At 39.1% G+C, this 18,648-nt stretch overlaps 1 protein-coding gene across 1 annotated transcript in view; it reads right to left on the reverse strand.

Annotated features, from left to right (window-relative positions):
* Positions 1-17,895, reverse strand: part of frem2b (FRAS1 related extracellular matrix 2b) — a 61,704-nt gene extending 43,809 nt beyond the window's left edge. Inside the window, exons 1-2 of the mRNA XM_017416302.3 lie at positions 12,708-17,895; positions 11,475-11,564 (exon numbers count right to left, since the gene is read on the reverse strand). Coding sequence (XP_017271791.1) covers positions 11,475-11,564; positions 12,708-17,724 — 5,107 coding nt within the window. The 5' untranslated portion in view covers positions 17,725-17,895. The remainder of the gene's footprint in view (positions 1-11,474; positions 11,565-12,707) is intronic.
* Positions 17,896-18,648: the final 753 nt, after the last annotated feature.

An 18,648-nucleotide genomic window follows, 5' to 3' on the forward strand; every position in this document is an offset into this window, starting at 1 on the left:
AGACTATGACGTTCCTCTTTGTTTAAAAAAAAGCATGTGTGAAATGGAAGAAAATTACAGAGCTGTTATTTCAGAGGGTGGTCCTTTATTTGTGGCCCTAAGACAAAAATGCAGCAGACGAAATACTGTCCAGTGTGATTATAAAAAGGTCACTCCTGTCCTGTGAGTCTGTGTCATATCTTCATTACTGATGATTTCTAATCTTCACAACAGAGAAGCACAAGTAAGCAATTTTTGAGAGTTATAAAAAAGTGATGAATTTTTGTTTGTTAAAAATATAAATAAAAGTGTGGTGTTAACTAATGTACTACAGACAACCACACAAATCTATAAACAGCTAAAGGTCTAGCACAGTCTGGGTCTTTAAACACAGCCATACAAGGCTTGACTGGACATGTGTTTAACTAAGGTTTTTTTTTCTTTAAACAAAGGGTTAGCCAGTAGCTCTAGTTTACAAAATCCTGACACACAATTCAGTGAATCTGCTTGGTGTTCTGCTTGGTTTGCTGTTTTCCCACCAAGGACACGGGGTGTCCTGCCAAGAACGCAGGGTCAGGACCTCTCCCTGGTTACTGCTACCTCTGCAGGGCAGGAAATCAAACTGGTTGACACGGCCATAATTTATATAGGTGATCAAGAATGAATAATCATCTTATTATTACAGACACATGATGGATGACCACTGCACTCCAAAACTGAAAAGATGCAAAACCAAACTTCCCTGTTTCTGTGTGAGAATTTCTAAATGGGTATAAAAAGCAGTCGTAGATAGGTTTGATTTATTCAATACCATAGAAAAAGCTCAGAGAAAGTATTCCTTGATTGCCCTTGAATAACATTCCTGTCAGTCAAAAAGGACGCAGCCTCGAGTGTCTTAATTAACAGTGAACCGCATGGTTTAGAGAGCCAAAGCCCGAGCTCTCAATAGCAAGGAGAGAAACAACAAAAGGCTGAATTAGCAGCCACAGGGCTTTTTCAGCACTCACAGAAAAGGTCACTGTGGATTTAAAATCTTGAGTTTCTCGCTCATTACCAGTCAATTATCTATTGTATGAACTCTCTAATGCATAGGTCGCTGATATCTTTTTGGAGAATCTTTTGTGAGCCACTCAAAAAACACATCGTGGTGAAAATATGAATTTCTACAACTCTTTGAGCAGTATACAAAAAGTCAGATTAATTAGTTTATAACAACTTTATCTCAGTTCCCACATTTTTATCTTAGAAAACCAACTTTTCAAATCTACATATTAGGTTGAGAAATGAAGTTGTTGTGTTGGTTAAACCTTTAAAATAACATTATGTGCACTCTCATGTGATATTGTGAGATGTCATGCTCAGTGTAAGTGTTGTGGATGACTCTCAGCTACTACTACTACATCCTATTTTACCTCAATATCTGTAAAATTGACTGGGTTATAACCATTTTTGTGTTGGCTAAGGTTAATTAGATGTAGCAGCTATATTGATTTGGACTGACTCCAAATAAATGTTAGTGCGTCAAGTGTACATGCTATGTTTCTTTCCTGAAAGTTTCAATGAAATCCATCCAGTGGTTCATGAAATATTTTAAGAATGGTACAGCCCAACAAACAAACACATACACTCAAATATGTTATCATTCCACCGTTGCAATAAAATTCTGTCTTCAGTGTTGGAATTGTCGATGTTCATTATGTGATGGTGATTCAAACAGAAATGATCAGAGGCCATGAAATGATGAGACAATACATAAGTCAGTGTGAAAATACAAGAGAAAACAAAGCACCATAAGAATACAGGAAGACAGGGCTTGACAAATGGAGGGGATGTGCTTTTTTTTTGACCCCTGAATGCATGGTGTTTGCTCTCTTGTCAGACCGGATAATGGTGGACTGTTTGCTGAAAGCAACAGTGTGAAGCCATAGAATATAAAAACCCCATCCGAGTCCCACAGACTCATGAGCTCCATACTAATAAAGCTGGGAGTTTGTTGAGACTTTACCAGGGGCCAACCTTCACTGTGTCATTTGAAAACATGTTTCAGCTGCGTTTCACACTTGTTACTTGGAAATCCCCACATGCAGAAAGGCTTTTGAGCTGAAAGAAAAATGCTTGTTGCAAAGATGAAATGGTAATTTTTAGAGAACTGTTACATGACTCCTTGTTCTTTGTTTACAACTGGCGAAAAGAAGAAATCCAGCAAACCTGCATGTTAAAGATAAGAATGCTGCTCTGCATTCACAAACAGAGGAAAGGAAATTGCTAAGGATTTAATGTTTATTATTGTCTCAAGTACGTAATCTTGGACTGATGGTTAGTCTGCAGCAGAACAAACACTTCGCTCTAAATGTGTACTGTCAAGTTAAAAGAGAACTTCTAAGGATGCTTAGAAATTTTGACTTATCATGCTAAAATTTCTTTTTCCATCTAAAAAGGTTGAAAAAAAAGTAGCTTTTAGATTTGGATTTTTTGTGTGTCAAAATTTAGAACCCTTATGCTGCACACTGAATAAAAGCATTATACCACACTCCCATGATATGAGACTTTTTTTTCTCAGTACCCATGGCAGAGAAGAACATGTTCTGGGATGAAGACCTCTTGGCAAGCAAATAGGCTCACATGCCAAAAAAAAAAAAAAACACAACTGGAAGCACTAGGAGACCGCAAACCACTGCCAAGGCCAAAGTGTTATTAAAAAATACTCTGATCTGGATTGTGTTCTGGATCACCACCAAAATGTAATTACTTGTTTTTTACGACAATCCCATAATTTTCTGAAAAATTCATCAAAATCTGTTCGTTAGTTTGTAAGTAATCTTGCAAACAAATAAAAAATTAAAAAATCCACCAAGAGTACAGAAAACATAACCCCCTTGTTAGAGGCTGAAAAAAAAAAAGAAAACAGCGATATGATGTGTTGTATTGTCTCTCTGACACTGAAAATATTACCTAAAATGCACAAGGGAACAAAAATGGCATAAAATTTGCATGATGCAAACTTTTTTTTACAAAAATGTAAATCTAAATTGAGGCATTCAGCAACTTGAAAGCTTCAAAATGACTAAAAAGCAAAACATTTACTTGAAATTCTGTTCTTTCATGACCAGTTTTAACCTTGAAAGCAACACCAAACAATTCAATGGTAGCTATATAATGGAATAACTAATTACTGAGAGATTTAAGGAGTGATCAGACCACTATATGAGATTGCCTGGTTGTCTAAACCTGCACCGCCCCCACCAATCATCGTATTTTCTTGCTAATTTTTAACTTTTCAGTCCAAGTCGATGTGCTGGAAAACTAAGATAAGCTCAAGCATGGTCTAGTTAATTTCAGTCAGCAGGACATTCCTCTGTATTCTTCATGGGGGGAAGGGCACATTTAAACTCTGGACATTTCCTTGTAGTCTATACGATAAAAAAAATTGTATTTAGTGTGTTAATGTGTGTGTGGGTGTGTTTTTTTAGGATTTTCTTACATTTATGAAGCAGGAATAAAAATAAATGAACACAAATAAATAAATAAATAAACTCAATGATTTAAGAAATCATACTTACTGCACATAGCTTTTTTAGAATAGTACAATAAATGCTGCAATAAAACAATTTGAATCTACAAATTTTGCTCAGTTTAAAACTGTGATAATAATATATGAAGACAGTTTTAGTAAAAGTGTATACAGTCATTGTTTATGTGGGGACAAAATAAAACTATATATATATATATATATATATATATATATATATATATATATATATATATAGTTTTATTTTTTCCCCACATAAATATATATATATATATATATATATATATATATATCCCCACTATATATATATATATATATATATAGTTTTATTTTGTCCCCACATAAACAATGACTGTTGAATTTCACCTTTTAAAGTCATTTATTATCACCTGACACCAAAGATAAAAGGTGTTGCCTGTGTGTTCGTTGGTTTCAAGTGTTAGCAAAATATCATGAACCACTGAACAAATTTTATTGAAACTCTTTGAAAGCAATCATTGAATGTACCTCCACAACTGATTAATATTGGAGTCAACACCATTCAAGGTGGATGGCACAGCAAAGCAACTTTAGCAAAAAATAATATGGCTATAACTTAATTTTACAGATATTGAACTCAAATCTGGGGTGGTAGTAGCTGAGGATCATTCTGTCCACTTATTCTTAGAGCTAACTGATCATGCAAGATCTGTTTTTAAAACTTTGACAATAACTATTAAAGTCAACTCTGTCAATAAACAAATTTATCCTAAACCACTAGACAAAGTTTAACCAGACTCTCAAAAAGTAACCACTGGATGGACACCTACAACTCATTAGCTTCTGGAGTCAACCCAAGTCAAGAAGGTCACCACAGCCAACTGATTTTAAGAAATACAAAAATGAATATATCTAAGCCAGTTTTACAGATACTGAGCTGAAATTTGGTGGGCAGAGCATTATCCCCAACACATATTTTGAGCATTACACATTGCACAATATCTTTGCTTAAAACTTTAGAATTAACTGTTGGCATCAACTCTGTCTGTCTGTTAGCAGAATATCTCATAAACCACAGGACAGATTTTAATGAAACCTTCAGAAAGTAATCGTTGGCTGTACATCTACAACTCATTAACTTTTTAAGTAACCCCGATTCAAGATGGCCGCCACAGCTAATCGACCTTAGCTAACATAAAATGGTTATAACTGAGTCAAATTTTACAGCTATTCAGATAAATTTAGTGTGGTAGTACCTGAGAGTCAACACAGAATCTGACTGTTTTCACATCTTGTGAGCTCTGTGAGGATATTACATAAGATTATTAAGAACGCTATTTACAATGTTTGAATAAAACAGCTCTAACCTAGTCCTTTCTCAACATAAGATGGTCTTAATTTAAAACCTTGTTGTATAAGGTGGGATGCAATGTGCATTCCTTCAAGCAATGCAAGGCCTTAAATTAAAACTTGAATTTCAGAAATAAATATATAGCTACACAGATAAAAGTAAACCAAAACCATGAAGTTTACTGACTTAAATAACTGCAATTTGATGCAGTTATACATTTTCAGAATAACAGTGAAACTGGATACATACTGCCCATACGAGTATGCACCACACTTTTTGTTTACAGCTAATCATGTCAATGGCAAAAAATAAAATCAAGCCCTATTCAGATGTAGATGAAGCGATGACTAAAGCTACCCTATTTCAGCACTCACCACTTGTCAACACAGGTGGTGTTTAGAGACTGAACTACACATCAGCACATTCATGCCATCATTACAGGCAACAGGAAGCAGCTTGACGCATCGGCCCCCACAAATACTAGCACTAACAAAGCACTTCTATCTTTCATCTCCTCAGATGGTTCCACCCTCCCATTTCTCGACAAGATGATTCCCTGTATCCTGTCTATCCGACCACACTTATAGAAAACATGTGGTGGAGAGTGGGAACTCGATCCACCAACAGAATCCCCAAAAGGTTTCATTAGCACCTTTTATAAGACGAGTGTGCCTTCAGTCACAAAACATGCTCCAACTGTGTCTGAAAAATGAAAACCTTCTCTGGAGAGTTTGCATCAGTTTGTCTACTGCTTTGAATTCACCACACCATTAAAATTACTGTGTATGCTGAAATGCTGCTGGTGTAAAAATACCTGTTTGTGGTCTACTTCATGTCATTGTAATCAAAACAGACAACTTGAATTTAAAGTCAAACCAGTTTTCATTAACTGCAATTGGTGCCCAGCATCTTGATGAAAATTTTCAGCTCTCTGATTATAGAATCATGCAGCTGGTCCCACAATGGAAGGAAACTGGATCATTTGAGTGTGCAATTGTGAATGTGCATAAAAAGTGCATATGAAAAGGGTGCACCATGCAAGGGGTTCAAATAGCTAAACCCAAGCTCATCTGGAGAAAGCTGGGACACCACAGCCGGAGCCCAGCTGCCGGAGGTTAAACACACAGCAGTGCTGAGAGGAGCAACTCTGGCCCGACACTGGGATTCAGTGGCCAAAACACATTTTCCAGAGAAAATTTGCAAAACTAACTAAACCTGATATCACAGCAATAACTGTATTCGGACACTCATTTTTTCAAAACCATCTCATCAAATAATTTAATACAAATAAATTGATCTAGTACTGTGTATGTTTTTTTCCTGCTCCTGCTGCATTATGCATTTTGTAAATGCATTCATCAGGTTTTCCAGACCTGAGAACTGGAACAATCCATAAATCAGATGCCAAAAACCTAAGCCAAGAAGCTTTTGACTTCAAGAGCCATCTCAGTTCTGCTAGACTGATATCCTGAGGCAGTCATGACGACACATTTTATCAACCACGGGACAAGCCTGGGCCTGGGCTTTCTATACTTTTGGGAATTTGCCTTTGCTTTGTTAACCTTGGCTCCACATACTTATTTTGGCAGCATATTAAGACAGAGGGAAAATACTAATCAACTTGGGTTACAATTATTCTTTTTTGAGACAAACCTAAGAAAAGCCTCACAAGATCAATGCTGAATTCATCATCTTACAATAAAACCTGTCATTACAATGTTTTGAGTTATTTGACTGCAGAATGAGCCAATCACAATTTTAGTCTTTTGTTGGAAAGAATTAAATTAGATAAGATCTTTTAGATCACAATGAACTTCTTTGATACAAGATCAGCACAAAGCAGACTGCACCTTCTTCTCCTTTTTTAGTTACTTGCTTTCCAAATATGCATTTGTCTAAATACACTCTGTTCCTCTCACACTAAAGAAAGAAAAAGAATAGCAAATATGTTTTGTTATGCTGTGTTGAACAAAGAAGATTGGGGAAAGGCTTTGTAAATACAGCCTGCAATGCAGATAGGTGAGGAAGTTATAATATAAAGTTAGAAACATGGGGAACCAGGAAAAGACACAAATCACTGACCAAATTTAAATGATTAGTCTAACTCTTCTCTGCAGTTCAGTTTTTCATCCCCAAAGTAAAGCAGCTGTTTCCCCAGGAAAAGCTATGTAATCAAATCCCAGATGTTTTATCACAAACTATTTCTTTAACAGTAAAATTACTATACCTAAAATTTACTGACTGCAGCACAGGTGGACTGTAAAAAAACCCCACCACCCTAAAATCATTTCTAGATCAAACAACTACACCAGCTTTGTAATTTTCTGGATTTTAGAGCTTACTTTCTGTACATGATTCATACCACATAGGTCCCAAGGACACAGCAACGTTATACCTCCTAAGAAAAGTATAAGGCAGACAGTTTCATTATTAACAGGATAAAACAAAACTACAGAGTCATCACCTAAGCTGTGAAGGGGATATTACAGTATATACCAACCTCACAACTACGTGTGAGTGCATGTTCTGCCTTACTTTTGTTGCACTCTAGCATGCTATGGGGAGTAAGATAATCCCTCCAAACCAAGAATTAAACAGGATGAGAGACAAGGGAGATGGAGTATGTGCTCAGTGTCACAAGTGATTACACACTGATAACATGGGGGATGTAGACAGTCGACATATCAGATGTTACTGCAGACTGAAATGGTTTGGAGGATTTATTAACTCAAGGAACTGACTGAGACTTCAACTTATCTTGTTACATGAAGCAGAAGAAACAAACAAAACATGCTTGTGGAGGTGGGCTTTGCAGAAAAACATCTCTTTGTTTCAAAGCCTTTCATAAAAAACGGCCCCAGTCAAAAATGAAAAAAGCTCCATTTTGTATTGTGCAGAAAAGTTTTATGACAAATCAGAATTACTTGTGCACTCTATGGTTCCTAAAATGAAGAAATACTTTTGGTCAAATGAAAAACACAAGGAAACCTTTTAGTTGCCTTTCACGCATAACATATTTTTTCAAGAACTGAGCACTTAATGATCTTTTCCAGCCTCCTGGTACCCTGGTGAAGGAAAGAATAAGGTGGATGTGAGTGCCTGGAATGAAAAACAAAGACCACAGCAGTTGTGTCTGTCATTAAGAACATCTGTAACGCTGACTGACTGGCTGGAAGCAGACGGGGATTCAGCTCAATAAACAACTACCTGGGAATGCCAGGGCTTGTGTGTGCTCAGGTAAGCTCACCTGAATACACTTGAATCCCCAGGAGACAAGGAGAGTGCTGGAGTCCACCGAAACACAGCAATTACCTGATTTAAATTGACAAGAGCAGACCCCCATCCCTAGCCAACACAAACACACACACACACACACACACACACACACACACACACACACATCCAAACACCAATTTTGTTTCAAACAAAACACTTTCTAAGTAATTAAAGAGGTTTCTGGCCCAAACCTCCGTAACTTTGTTTTCCAGGTGTCAAATTTCTCCAGAATAGTTTGACACCTACCCACAAATGAATGTGAGCAATGGTTTTACTCTTTTGTGATTGTCAATTCAAGGTTTTTGACAAGATTAAAAAATACTGAGCTATACAAGCAGCTACAGAAAAAAAAATAACTTTGCCATCCTCTTTTGGGCAAAAGCACCTTAAATTCAACTTTAAAGAACAATTTTTATCTATCAAAATGAAGAAGAAACCAAAGTTAGGAAAAACAATATTCACATGATAAACTAGTGGACCAAAAGAAATAAAATACATTATGATATTTATTTATATTCAATAATATTTCAATATTTTATAACTCCTACAGGGTTAAAGGGGTATCTCACTGAGCAGTGATTGTGGGGAGACTAGTTGACAGCTGCAAATTGTGGGAAAATTGCAATAAAATATGTGAATTTTCCACAGTCTCACTGAACTTTGAGTGTTTGCGACCAAGTAACCATCAAGCCAAGAAGCCACATTTTGAGCGGACAGTTTTTGAAAATCACAGCCTATTTTTATGTATACAGCTTGCAAAATTGTATCCTTGACCATGCACATTTTTTGTTGCCCATCGGAGTCAAAATACAGCTTTAGTGCTCTTGAGACAGGTTGGAGATGCCCGTGGCAAAATTCAGATGTGTTGGAGACTGACTATTTTGATAAAAAAGTTGTTTCACAATTTTTTTGAAAATGTTCAAAATTCAAGCAACAGGGTTGTGTGGCTCTTCAACTCACGTGAGGAAGTTGAGGACCCTGCAAATATTGCCAGACATTCGGGAAACTCCCTCCTGAATGAAGTTTGCCAACTACTTGCAGCTCAATGAAATACCATCTTAAAAGTTTCAGGGTTTAGACACACTTTATTTAAAACATGTTTAGGAATGCTGCATCATCATCTTGTAGCTTTTTGTGGTAAAAGATTAAACTTTTGTTCTTACTTAGACATGTTTAGACGTAAAGCAAAATGTACCTTACAATGAGCAGCACAGCAACACCAAATGCCAAACCTCAAATACAAACTTGACATCTAGCGAATGAGAACAGGTCAGGTCTAACTGGTCTTTAAATCTGAGCTCCTTACACACCAATTGCACGTAAAATAGAGTGTAAAACAGCAGATGCATTGCTGCGGAAGAGAACCTCAGCCACTGACAGTTCAATTAAAATCCCAAGGGTAGCACTTTTATCAGTTAAAGTAATCTAGCGGTCAGGAGTCAAATTAACTTAAGTACATGGGAAGGGCTTAATAAATGATTTGTCACTTTCCATTCATTTAACCTTTTTTGCAAAAACAAACAAACAAAAAGCATGCCGACAGTAACACAGTGCATTGCTCTGATGCAAAACTGGGTTGTTAGTCACTTCATTTTTGAAGTTCTTAATTTGATATAAAAACACATCTTCAAACAGAAACAGAAACGGCACACAAACATTTTGCTGCTTTTCTGTTTTTGTTTGGTCTTTGCATGTTAGATACAATATATGTACTTAATACCACTGACGATGATACTAAAAGACAAATAAAAGAGCTAACACAAATTCTGGCATATAGGCACTCATCAGCAAACCTGTGCTGCACTTACAACTGATCCATTCACGTTCACTTTTGGAATACTACTAAGGTACTGCAACAGGAAAAGCAACTTTTTCCCCAAAAGGTATTATAAAGTTGCAGTGACCCAGTGAACTTGAAGTGAGAAGAATGTTTTCCGTTGTTTAACATGACACAGAGCAGCTGTGTGCCAATGTACACCATTCAGTTCCTCCACAAGACAACCGTTGAAAGAGCTGCAGGCTCCAGGGATTCAGGGCTGCCACTAACACAGCTTAAATCTCATTGAGAAAAAAAATGTTCACTAAGTGCCTCACAAACTGCAGAGCAGTGAGTCCTCATGTCTAGGTTGGCCAGCTATTTATAAATTTGCAAAGGCATTTAGGTACATCAATAAAGCACAAATCAAACGTCAGAAATTGACATTTCAGAGGTATGTGTTGTGTCTGACGGTGAGCACATAACTGAATAAGAACAAAGGAAAAACATACTATTTTGAATCCACTTATCAGGTCTAAAAGTAATGTAAAAGATTGTAGGGAGAACTGAGAAAGTGAATCTAATTGCCAGTTCTGGAGGACAAAGTACTAGTATGGGGTGCAAGTATGTCATCAAGAGAATGACAGAGAAGGTGAAAAACCACCAGAGATCCCTGACAAATAACCAAAGTGGGGTAATAACAGAGGGACTAATGGAGCCTCAGCAACAAAAGAGTTTCAAACGTGCTCAAAACAAGCAGCAGCTCAGATCAAGAACTGTAACCTACAACCAGCTTATGCTTTTCAATCATCACTCATCAGCACCCCATCCACCTGTTGTAGCTGATTTCAACTGGAGCAACAGATTTGTGCCGAGAAATGGAAAATGAGAAAATGAGTACAGGGGCTACTGAGGTACTTGTGGGAAAAGAGGGCCCCCATTAGAGTGGGTCTTTGTGCTCACTCATCACAGCTGAAGGGTAGTAAAAAGGACACACTGTAAGGCACGCTGCCTCTGCTAATCGGCAACACAGACATGATTGCCTCAAACTTTCATTGAGCCTGTGCCTGATTACAAGTCTTCGTTAGAGGGAAGGTCTACGCTAATTGCTTTACTAATTAGTCATTTGCTAAATGAATCATTGCTTGCTAAAAAAAATAATGGGTAATTATGGGTGGGAGACATAAGGCAGGCCTGCTTATGTAGTTTGCAATAAGACTAACATGAATGTTTCGATAAAAATTTAATAAGCAAGAAACCCTGATGTTCAAATCTTTTGTTCAAGCTATTAGTTTAATAAAAATCAACAGACCCCTGCAGATACAAAACACATCTACTGTATAAATAATATATTTTTGTCTCTCATTTACTAGATACTTTTTTCTAACCTAATATACAGTAAAATTACAGTTCTATAATTTATTTCCCTCACTTTGCACACACTTTTAGCCTAATTGGGCCACTGTGGTGTGTCCAAGCCTTTCTCATGTTTGAAAAATCCAATATTCCCAATGCTAATAGGTCTGTATGACTAGGACTCCTTTTCAAACCCCTACCACTGACATGATACGTTCAAGAGTACATACTGAAATAAAAGAACTTACCACTGTCCTCAATGGAGAATTGAAAGACATCATTTGTGGCACTTTCACCATCCCTCAGAACGTAGCATATGTTCATTTCATCAATTTCAGCTGAAAAATGACAGATTTGCATAAATGACAGTTACATTCTACAAACAAATATTCACATGAATTATCTGCTGAAATCACAACAAGCAAAATAATATGTTCAGATTGTTATTGTTTGTCAAAAGCAAATCTTGATGCCTGCTTTATGATGCAGACTAAGGCTGTGTAATGAAATATACATGCTGATAGTGTCAGGAGGTTTAGAAAGACAAAGCTGCCTGGTAAAAAGAACTATATATCCGATCCAATCCCAAATGATATTGAGCAATAGGAATTTTTTGACTCTTGGTGCACCATCACTCCCATCCCTGTCATGCTGATGGTACAATGTATGACAGGATCCTTTATAATGAAGGATTTTTTAGAATGTGAAGTTTACACGCTTACTGTATTCAATATTTAATGTCAAAACATTTTCCCCCAAAAGCACTGGGTAGAAAAAAATGCATAGCAAAGAAATTCTACTTACTGTTAGAAAGTGCCTGATTTTACTGTTTACTTTTGAATATTTAGTCTATGGGGGGAAGCCTTTCACACTGGTTCAGTAAATAAAAGCTGGGAAAACATGAACACTGTCAGAACGTTTGTGCTGCTACACAGAGATTTGCCATTAACCAAGACGCCCCTCTGGTTTGTTTGAAATGTAGCTTCTGCAGCACCCTGTGCTGTTTACAAAGTCAGTGATTTGCTTTGAGCCAGTCTCCCTCCGTTTGACATGTTTCCTTGTCCATAATATCTGTCATCATAGCTGTAATACTTTTGGCTTTTCTTAGAAAACTGCTCTGCAGTAATGTACAAATTTCCAACAGTTCTCTCCCAAAGTGAATCACACCAGGCATTGTTTGATAAATGCACTCCTCTGGAGATCAGGAGCCTGGGGCACATACATACTTCTTCTATCTAAACAGGCTTTCTACTGGATGAAACATTAACAAAAGCCTTTATGATAGAAAGAGGTGTTGTTCTGTTTGTCAGGCATGATGTGTGGAGTGCATTTAGCACAGGATGTTTAATGTGAGGTGAGTTGAAAATTTACATCAAATGCCTCTGAGAATTAAACTTTGTCTTCAGTGAGAATATTTTTAGAATGTTACAAATATAGAATATCACAATATTAAAAAGTAATTTGAAAAGCTGCTCTCTTACCTTGTGTAAAGCTGGTGATAGTAGCATTTCCTCTGCCAAGGTTTATCAGGTAGCCATGTTCTGGGCCTGCAGTAATGCTAAATGTAACAGAACCCTGAATGCTGTCTCTGTCCTCTGCTTTAAGAGTCTTACTAGTGATGACAAAGCCCAGGTGACCCGTCTCCAGAACCCGCAGTGTCGGGGCACCTTTGTTTACTACAATCTGTGGCACCCCATTATCCAAAGGAAGAACCGTAATCTTCATCACTTGGGGCTTTCGAGTCTCAAAAACTGTGTCAGGAAAAACATAGAAGTCTGTGTGGGTGCCGTCAGTGACAGTGAAGGAGAAACTGTCCTCTGCACTCTCTGTGCCATCGTGTTTGTAGCTGATCAAGTTCTCATTTAGGTCCTGCTTTGTGAAGGAGGTGACAGACCGGGTGTTGTTAAAGAGCAGGCGACCATGAACTGGGATTTGAGTAACTGTGAATTTCAAAAGCCGATCGACAGTGTCTCTGTCTTCCACTGTTAGTTCAAACGGTGTGATGAGCTTGTTTTCTCCCTCTGTCACCACCACACTGTGTACTGTTACTACAGGCTTTTTGTTGTCCACATCAGTGATGGAGATACGGAAAGTGCGAAAGACAGGGTTGTAGCCATCAGTCACTTCAAATTCAAAGCTATCCATTTTCACTTCATCGTCAGCGGTGTGGATGTAGAAGATTTTATTACCAGCCATCTGGAGCTGTGTAAAGGATGAGATTGGCATCCCAGGTATGTCTGTGCATTCTAAGTGTCCTCTCACTGGAGCGCGGGTGATTGTGAAAACTAAGTGTTCATCTGGGCTGTTAAGGTCACTTGTACTAAGAAGGTCAGTTGTCAAAGTAACTCTGCCACCTTCTTTAAGTGATACACCTTTACTGACCACATCAGGGAAGACCATGTCAATGCCACCAATTGTAACATAAAAGTATCTGTCAATTAAAGGGTTGAATCCATCTGTCACATCAAATTTGATGAGGTCACGAATTCCCTCTTGCCCATTGTGGATGTAAACAATCAGTCCCTGATCCACTTCATTCTGTGTAAAATTCATCCCGACAGTGATATTTTGCAATTTCCCAGAAAGCGTTGTTCTTTGCAAATATCCCTGGCCGGGCCCATACCTGATAATATAAGTCAGCGTGCTATCCTCAGAGTCCAGATCAGTAGCTTTTAAAGCATTGCTGTCAATTACTTTAACTTCACCTATCTCAATTTCAAGGCCATCATTAATGGCCAACCTTGGAGTTTCATCATCCACAGGTATTACCATAACTATTACTGTTTTCTCTACACTGAACCTTCCATCTGTGAGAACAATATCAAAGCTATCCTCGGTTGTCTCTGAGCCATCATGCTCATACACAATAATGGAGGCCTCCCTGATCTGATCCAAAGTGAAGTTAGATACAGGGAGGGAGCCAGTAGTGAGCTGATTGAGAATAAATCCATGCCTGGGGGGTTTGATGATAAAGAATGTGAGCTGATCAGAAGGCAGATCTGCATCAGCACCATTCAGGATGGGAGTGTCAATAACTATGTTCATGCCCTCCATAACTACAAATTCTCTCATGTAAATCTCAGGCTTTTCATCATTAGAGGGGATTATGGAGATGGGAAAAAAGTACCTTTCAGAGAAATTGATGCCATCAGAGCATCTGAAGGTAAACCTGTCCTCTACCGGCTCGACTCCTTTGTGAATGCTTTGAACATAGTAAATGTGATTCTGTCTGATGTCCTTGATGGTGAAAGCACTAATAGCTGTGCCAGACCTGGATTTCTCTGAGCCTGGGGCTGGAGAAATGTTTTCCACATATCCTGAAGTTGGCTGTACAATAATTGTACAGAGGAGGTCATCACTGGGTGTATCAACATCATTGGCACTTATATGAAGAATCTGAATTACATTCTTTTCTCCCTCAGTAACAGTGAACTGTGGCCCAACAAAGACCTCTGGAGCCTGGCTGTCCAGGGGAAGAATAGTTACATGTACTCTAACGCCTGTGATTTTATTTCCTCCGACAGTCCACTCATCAGACATATCTGTCAGAGTGAGATTGAAAAAGTCCTCCTTTGTGTTCAGGCCTATCTCCCCGCTGGTATGAGCATAGACCACAAAGCCGGTAATGATATCAGCCTGAGTGAATGTGTCAGACGGAACTCCTTTCACCAGAATTTCACCAAATGATGGCTTATCTTCAACAATGAAGGTCAGACGGAGGTCATCAGTGTCCTCATCTTTTCCCTGGATGACATTACTTGTGATTTCTGTAGCTTCATTTTCCAGTACATCTAAGTAAGAGCCTATTGTGCCAGCTGGAAGATTGATAGTTGGAGTTTCATCATCAATTGGTTTTATGGTGATCTTTATAGTTATTGGGACAATGTGCACCCCATCACTGACATCTATTTGTGTTAAATCTACTGTTGATTCATCTCCACTATGAATGTATGAGATCATGCCATTTCCAATATGATGCAAGTTGAAAGTATTTCCTTTTGTCATGTCAGTGAATGTAAACTGCATCTGACCGTGAAGAGGAGGCTGTGTAATAGTGAAGGTTATTTTGTTGCCGTCTGTGTCCGTGTCTGTGGTGTCCAGCTCAGCTCTAGTTAGGATATGTCTGCCACGCTCAAGCACAGTAAACCCAGAGTTTGTTATTTGTGGTGGTTTGTTGTCCACAGGCTTTAAAAATATTGTGAAAAATCCTCCTGCGCTGTTTCCAGAATGATCCTCCACAGTGTACTTGAACTGTAAAACATGCGTGGTAATTCCAAGCTCCAGATCAGGTGGTTTGTAAGCTATTTTATGGTGGTTAATTTGTGCCTGAGTGAAACTTGTGATTTCATTGTTGGGGTTTTCAGTCAACACCAGAGCTCCCAACACAAGAGGATTATTCTCATCTGTGTCTGTTGGTGGTTGGATGATTGTGTATTTGAGATCCCGATCCTCTGAGTCAAGGTCAGTGTACCGGAGAGAATTTTTTTTTATGTATGTAAGCTGATATTCATGCACAGTCATTTGTAGGGTTGTGCCAGGGTACAGCTCAGGTGGGAGGTCATCAACAGGGAGAATTTTTATTATGAATGCACTCTTACCTGACTGATTAGGCGGGTCATTGTCATCTTGTACTCTAAACACAAACTGATCCATGACTATGCTAGTGCTGTGGAGCCCAAAGTGCTTGTAGAAGAGTTTTCCATCTGTAATATCCTGCTGCAGCCATTCAGTTACAACTTTCTCATACATTTCATCCTCTGTATTAAACTTCCAGGTAGATGGGTCCTCTGGTGCCTCAGACTGGCGCAGCAACACCTGCCCGATTGTTGAAAAGGGAGGTTCTAATGTGAATTTTATTGTTGAATCTTCTGAGTCGATATCAGCCGCACTGAGCATAAGTGAGGAGATTTGCATCATTTGGTTTTTGAACAAAATCAAACCAGTGTTGGCATTGATTATGGGCGGCTCGTCGTCTGTTGGCACAATGGTGATAGGGAACAAAAACTCCACCTCATGTGTGCCATCTGTCATTCTGAAGATAATATTATCACTGTATGTGTCACTTCCATCATGCTGGTAGGTGACTACTCCAGCATCGAGGTCAGCTGGGGTGAAAAATTTTCTCCTGGAACCCAGAATGGTTAACTCTCCATGTCTCAAGCCATCAATTACAGTAATTTGGACTTTGTCTAAATCATCCTCATCACTTATTTCCAGATTCTGTGAACTAGACAAAGGCCTGGACTGACCTTCATACAGTAACTGTCCAGTATTCCTTGTGACCACAGGGGCCAGTGTGTTCATAGGCTTAACAACAATCATGAAAGCAAATGGGTCTGATACAGCCCCCTCTGTGTCCACCACCTCTAACTCAATCTGGAAAATTCTTTCGGTGTCTGAATCTACAGCAGGAGGTTTGTATGCAATTTTCAATTCTTTGAGATCTCCTTGGTAGAATGAGGTTATTGGTAAATTCCTGTCATCTGTGCTGACTATGTAGCCTTCATCAAGCGTGAGGGGGGAAGGGATGTTGAAAATTAATTCGTCAGGATTAGACTCTGCATCCTCTGCAGCCAACATATCCAGGGTTACTGCTGTCATCACAAACTGGTCAACTTCCATCATCATCATAGCAACAAAGCTGGGTTTAGGAGGGGTGTTGTCCTCCCCATCTTTTATTCTCACCAAAATCTGGAAAAATTCCTGGTTGAGGACATTCCCTTCCTTGTCCTGTAATTCCACAAGCATGGGGATGCAATCTCTGTTTGGGGACTTCAAAGTAAAAGTATGCTGATAGCGGGTGTTCATCTTAATAAAATCATCACAGTCTACCATTGTTCCCAGGCTGTCCTCATCCACAAGTTTTCCATATCTGGGAAGCACGCTGCCACTGGAGAGGGAGACTAGTTTACACTGTTGTGCACTTCTATCAAAGGTAAATTCCAATATTCCTCTGTCTATGGGGTTACTTGTGCCCAGCAGTTTGTCAACAGTAAGAGGCATATTTTTTGTCACCACTTCCAGCTGACTGAAAATAACCTCCACCTCCATCATGAACGGGATTATAATTGTATCCGTTTGTGTATCATACCTGAGCTGTAACCTCACTCTGTCCCTCGGAGGACTCCTGGAGCCAAAGTGAGAGTACTTCACGTCGCTGGGGCCAAATTCACACGGAAACTTTTTCGGTGACAGGTGTCCCGGCCTTTGAGACAGGGGGTCGTTATCCAAAACTGTAACGCTGCATCTGTCACCGGGCTGAACTTGGATCACCAAATCGTTAACGGGATCAATGGAAACGGATCTCCCGAAAGGCACGCGGATCCCGTTATTGGCAACCAATATCGCGTCCTCCGAAAGCTCAGACCTCAGGGCGTACGACAATCCGTAGCTGTCGAAAACATTTGCGGCTGCATCACCTGTCAGAATGAGCGCGAGCAGAACCAAAGCAGCGCCAGTCCCGTGCAGATGCGGGGCAGCAGTAATAATCCGAGCCATTTGTGGAGCGGAACCGCAGCGGAGACCCGCAGAACTTTGTGCATGCACTCCTGTCAAACTACACACCTCAGCTGAAGTTACAGGGATATAAAATCGGAGTTGGATAATAATACAACGCACCTGTGCGCGCGGAGGTGCACCATTCTCTCACAGCAGCTGTTTACTGTTAACTGAACTTCATACTCCTGCTTTGCTGGAGTAAAGCAGAGTCACGCCTTCCTCTCCGCCGATTGGTCGACGTCTCCACAGGAATGCGTTTGTCGGGATTTCAGTGGACGTGCTGTGTGTCATTCTGCAAAGAGTGAACGGTGCCAGATAGGACAGATCTTTCAAGGTTCACTAGGAAACAAAAAAAATGGGTAAGGCGATATTTGCGTGAGAAGCAGACCTGTCATTTAGGGTGGAACCTACAGTGCCACTTACAAAGAACTGGGTTCTGATTGTTTTTGTCTCGATGCGTTTCGTGCAGATTAATATATGATGGAGAATGTGTCTAAAATTGATTGGCGTCTCCAAATTGATCCTGCAACACTCAGACTAATGAAAGAAAGCCCCCAAAATCAGGTCTGTGTGAACAAAATCTTGAATTTAACTATGACCAGAGAAGAACTTTGTCTCCCCCTACTGGTTTTTATTCTCTGTTTCACAAACAGCTCTCGGTATGATGTTTTCCTTCTTCTCATACAAATCTGATTTGTTCATCTTTTCTATGTTAAAAAATTGTATGTTAAGCGTGAATGTTTTTGCCTATGTATTTGTGTGCATGTTCGTTTAGGTTTGTTAGCAAATGTCTCATGATCCAGTGGACATATTTTAATGAAGCTCTCTGGAAGTGGTCACTGGATGTATATCTACACATCATTTGCTTTTGGAGTCAGTCTATTACACGACTGCCGCCAAAGCCAACTGACCTTACCAAACACA

Source organism: Kryptolebias marmoratus, linkage group LG2 (genome assembly GCF_001649575.2).
Source record: "Kryptolebias marmoratus isolate JLee-2015 linkage group LG2, ASM164957v2, whole genome shotgun sequence".
Taxonomy (NCBI): Eukaryota; Metazoa; Chordata; class Actinopteri; order Cyprinodontiformes; family Rivulidae; genus Kryptolebias; species Kryptolebias marmoratus.